General features: G+C 34.8%; 1 protein-coding gene across 1 annotated transcript in view; it reads right to left on the reverse strand.

Annotated features, from left to right (window-relative positions):
- The window catches only part of LOC102672395 (multiple C2 and transmembrane domain-containing protein), a 25,476-nt gene that overhangs the window by 12,707 nt on the left and 7,794 nt on the right, over positions 1 to 4,975 (reverse strand). The window contains exons 3-6 of the mRNA XM_006615324.2: positions 1,876 to 2,253; positions 1,217 to 1,492; positions 704 to 846; positions 49 to 240 (exon numbers count right to left, since the gene is read on the reverse strand). Of these exons, the coding sequence (XP_006615387.1) occupies positions 49 to 240; positions 704 to 846; positions 1,217 to 1,492; positions 1,876 to 2,253 (989 nt within the window). The remainder of the gene's footprint in view (positions 1 to 48; positions 241 to 703; positions 847 to 1,216; positions 1,493 to 1,875; positions 2,254 to 4,975) is intronic.

A 4,975-nucleotide genomic window follows, 5' to 3' on the forward strand; every position in this document is an offset into this window, starting at 1 on the left:
AATACAATCGACGAGAATAAAATGGCAGTCGGTTCAAAAAAAAAATACCTGTTCTTTCTCCTGTTGATTTTTCGGCCAAAGCGTGGCTGTTAGATAAATTTCGCCGAGATGTTGTTTGGGCCTGTTGTGATCCTTCAACTCCAACACGATATCTTGCGGCTGGCCCAGATCGAGCTGCGCGAGGTCGAATTGAGCCGCCCCCATGAAGTCGTCCTGCAGGCCCCAGTCATAGTCGAAGACCTGTCGAAACGACCAAGGTCTTTTGCTAGCTTCGAAAGAAAGAGCAAGAAAATGATAAAAATCTCGGCGACCACCACCAGACGTTCTGGATCTATTAACGAACGAACGAAAATTTCACCCTCCTCCCTTCCTTCTTTTTACTAAGTCGCCCCATAAAATCTCCCTAAAATAGATAATTCGTTCCTCTTATTAAAAATTGCCAGAATCTTTCTACTAAATTTTCTTATATTTCTTTCATCTTAATTCGAGAAATCGAGAGCGATATTTACGGAACGATCTAATAAAACAGGTAAAGAGACGATGATGCGAAGAAATTGAAAGGGAAAAAAATAAAATCGTAATTGCGTTAGTTCGCCAATTACATGGATACCATAACGGCGGTCGATTTACTGGTGTCGCGTGTAATAATAAATCGATGGATAATTATAATTATTTGAACAAATGGAAGAATGGAAAAATTTACCTTGAACGTAAGAGGCTGAAAAGGATCCTCTATAGGCAGGGTCACACTTTCGTCCCAAACTGGATTTAGATCGCGATGAACGGTTCGCGACTTGTGCAACAATCGACCTCCGCTTTTCACTTTCACGTAAGGATCACTCGCGCCTGAAACGTAACAATCGATGTTTCCTTCCTTTTTTTCTTTTTTTTTTTTTCCATTAAATTCTATCTCCAAAAGATATTATTCTATTATTCTACATCCTCGTGTCTTTGTGGTGATATCAATTTTTTGGAGGGGGTGGAAAAAAGGAGCGAGAGAAAATTAGGACAACTCGTGTCTTTTGATTGACAATATATAGGAGAAAGAAGAAAAATAGTAGACTGTTATTTAACTCGGATATTTGAATAAAAATTTGGATTAATTTAAAGTAATAATTCCTAACGATTTTTCAAAGAAGATGGTAAGATTGAAATAAGAGAAGCTTGAAAAGTTTTGTTGAGAAAAGAGAAAGAAGAAAGTAAAACTTTATCTCACCGCATCTATCCATAGCAACGAGATTCATCCCTCTTCTGATGTGCAAACGAAGCTGAAAGAAGGCATGCTGCCTCAACGCCAATTCCCTTCTACGTGCGAGTTCCTCCTGGAGAAATGCGCTATCTTCCTGGCTGATCGATCCTCGAGCTTCCTCGTTCGAATCTTTCGACGGCTGGAAACTCAACGATCCTTTCGAGTGCACCTCGCTGTATTTTCCAGGACTGTCTTCCGCTTTTGTCACGACATTCTGCCTTCCTCCGCATACCAACGGTGATTCTGTGAAAATTATTCTTAATTAAATTACTTTCAAATTATAAATCGTTTAACGAATATTAATTTATCAACAAATCGATTTATTATTTGATAGAGATGATATATTTTACACTGTATCTTTCATTTCATTGAAAAGAGAGAAAAATAACGGTGATCCCGAGCAGCACCGTTAAAACGAAACTTTTAATATCGATCTAATACACGATAAAAATCCACGGTTAATCTTTGAGATTAACGAAACGATATAATTAAACGAGTGAACCTTTCCTAATCTCCCTATCTTTCTTTAATCTTTCCTCTTACGATCAAATTATACAATCGAATTATTCTTCGCGATTTTGCGACGAAGAATTGGAGAGAAATACAAGGGAAAAAAATATACGTACCCGGATGATTGAGACAGTGCCTGGCAGGACTCTGCGTTGCCGACGAGCTTTTGCTGTGCTCGGACGAGTAATCGGCGGCGTAATCGGACTCGATCCCGCCATGCGGTAACCCGCTCCCGCCATCCCTCGACTTTTTCCGCTCCTTGCTCCTGTTGCGGCCCCACCGACTTTTCAAGGTCGCGAAGAAGATGTGCGTGCGCTGCGCCACCGAAGTGGCGTGTCGATGATGGCGATGATGATGGACGACACCCGACTCGACTTGTTCACCGCGTCGTGACGGCGAACCGCTGTCGTTATTCCGGAGCTCCGTGGCGCTTTTCGAGAGCTGACGGCTCCCGTTCAAGTTCAATCGAGACCTCTCCTCCACGAAACTGTTATCTGAAAACATCGACTTTTTTCTTTCCGGAATCACATAAAGAAGTTTGGAACGTTTCATCGAATATTCAATTAATATCGTGTGTAAAATACACTTAAAAGTATGAGCGGATATTTTCTTGATTCTTGTAATTTTTTGAAAAATATTGCGAAATCTTCGAGAAATTTCATTTTACGAAAATACTTTTGACTGACGTTGCAAATGTTAGAGATTTTCAAGTTTTTAATGACGATTTAATGATGATAATGATTTATCTGTAAAATTCTATTTGGTTTAATAATAAGTTATATGTAGCAGTAAAATAAAACAGTTAAAGTAAAATTGATAAGTGTGCGGCAATTAAAAAAGTGCGCTCAGAAAATAAAGAAAAACATGCCATTGAAAAATCACTTTTTGATTTATTCCGATATCTCAATCGGTTGCCGAGTTATAACCACTCAAAGTGTGCACATAGCGCTTAACACACGGTGCAGAGATCATGAATGGATCCACGACGCAGTGACCTATATTTTTCCCTCGAAATGCGTACAAATGTTTGTCTTTAGGAATTACATAGGAATTTCCAGGAATCTCGTCTGTTACTTGACTAGGATTTGGGATCAGTGAGAGGAGATGCAAATGAAAGGACGGGATAAGCGACGAGGATAAAGATGGTAAAAAAGTACTTTTCTTTTTACACGACGATATCTCGGAAACTGGAAATCGTTTCGGGACAAACGAAAAAGCATTTCAAAGGGTAAAGTTTCGCGCTTCTAATGATCGTTCACTCGTTGATAAAAAGTCAATATTTTCGGAATTATAGCGGTTTAAAGTTTTTCTAATTTTAATGCAGTGGTCATTGGGTTTAAATTAAACGATTAAAAACCAACGTTTTCTTTATATGATAATATTTTGGAATATTTTCGTATCAAAATAAACGAAAAAATATTTTAAATTGTAAGATTCTGTATTTTTAACGATCGTTCACTCGTTAAAAGAAATTGTCTTTGGAATTATAGTAGTTCAAATTTTCTCTAATTTTAATTGGGTTCGTTTATATAAGAAATATTTTAGAAAATTTTTAATTATTAATGATTAAAAAACAAAATCGTTAAAATAATGTCTCTGATGTCAGGTCAGATACAGATGAACGTTACTTGCAGATATCATAATTTTATACTATATTCGATAATTTTATCATATACACATGTACATAGTCAGAAATATAAAATTGTTGTTGTGACAAAATTACCTTGTGAGAAATTAATAATATCCTATCTGCAACGGGAGAACGGGATCTTGAAAAAAAAACCACTTATCCACATAAGAAATTCACTTGAGAATTTATTACCTTCAATCCTGATATTTTTCAAATAACATTTAAACTACTTTGATGATGGATGATGAGAGCAAAACAAGCGAAAAAGATATTATAATATAAATGTATCGCATGCGAGAGAAAGAAAGAGCAACTAAATTAACTCGAGGAAAAAAAAAATGATGAATGTCGAGACTGACTGTGACGGTCTGACCGACAATCGGTAAGTGTAAAAGTGAACTGAAGATTGCGGAAGAGAAAGAAAAGGAGAGAGCACGCAAGGAAGGAAGATCCTGCGCAACACGGAATGCGCAATAGGAAAAACAGTATCTAAAAGAATGCAACTAAAGGATATATCAAAAGTATACGTGTATATAATTTTACAATATACGATTTTATAATATAGTTTCAATTTTTACTCAAACAGATTCAATTTAATTTATCGTTTTACTTCTAATAATTAGTAATTAACGTACTGCATCGTTTGCAAAAAATTTATGATCAGTAATATCATTTAAATATTTAAACAGTACTGAAAATTATTATTATATCGATTTCACAAATATGTTCCAACATATTGGAACATATTGAAACATATGAAAAGTCTGGATAAAAGTGGGACATTTGACAAAGCTACCACCCACGTATCTAGAACAACTATCTATTTGAACGATTTATCTATTTATTGGATAGATAGGCATATCTATATATATTTAATTAAAATTATATTCAATTTTTGATTCACCGATCTCGTTCAAAAAAAAAATATGTTCCGACGAATTCATCGATGAAAAATTTATTTCATTAATAATAAAAATATATAAATTAAATATAATAATAAAATGTGATACGGAAAATATTATCTCTATACGATGAAGATACGAATATATTTTTATTCAGATATGATTGCGATTTAAACGAATAAATCTATATTAAATTTCAAATCAAAAATTTCTGCGTTCCTAAAATCATTTCATATTCATCGATATATTCTATTTAAAAGAAAAAGTTGATAGCCTCGATCGATATTCTATTATGACAATTTGTCGCACAGTCACACAATTACGTTGCATTTTCAGCATATTTTCAGCGTACGTTTGAAAATTCATCCGTATGGAAAAGAGTCGATCAACGAAATTGTGGATAATCGATAAGTAACGAGAACGCGTTGAAAATTTACGACATTTGCTATCTTGAGCGGGGATCGTGTACGGCCGATTCATTCTAAAAATACGAAGGGAATGAGAACAAACGATGACATTTAACTGCAAAACCATTAGGCTCGGGATAAATTGGAAATAACATAGGGAATTAAAGATGCTCGATTATTGATTTATATAGAATACAAGAAAAACACATTTACACCTACTCGAATTGGCAATAATATTATATTATATATATATATATATATATATATATATATCTAA

Source organism: Apis dorsata, unplaced genomic scaffold (genome assembly GCF_000469605.1).
Source record: "Apis dorsata unplaced genomic scaffold, Apis dorsata 1.3 scaffold_221, whole genome shotgun sequence".
Classification (NCBI taxonomy): Eukaryota; Metazoa; Arthropoda; class Insecta; order Hymenoptera; family Apidae; genus Apis; species Apis dorsata.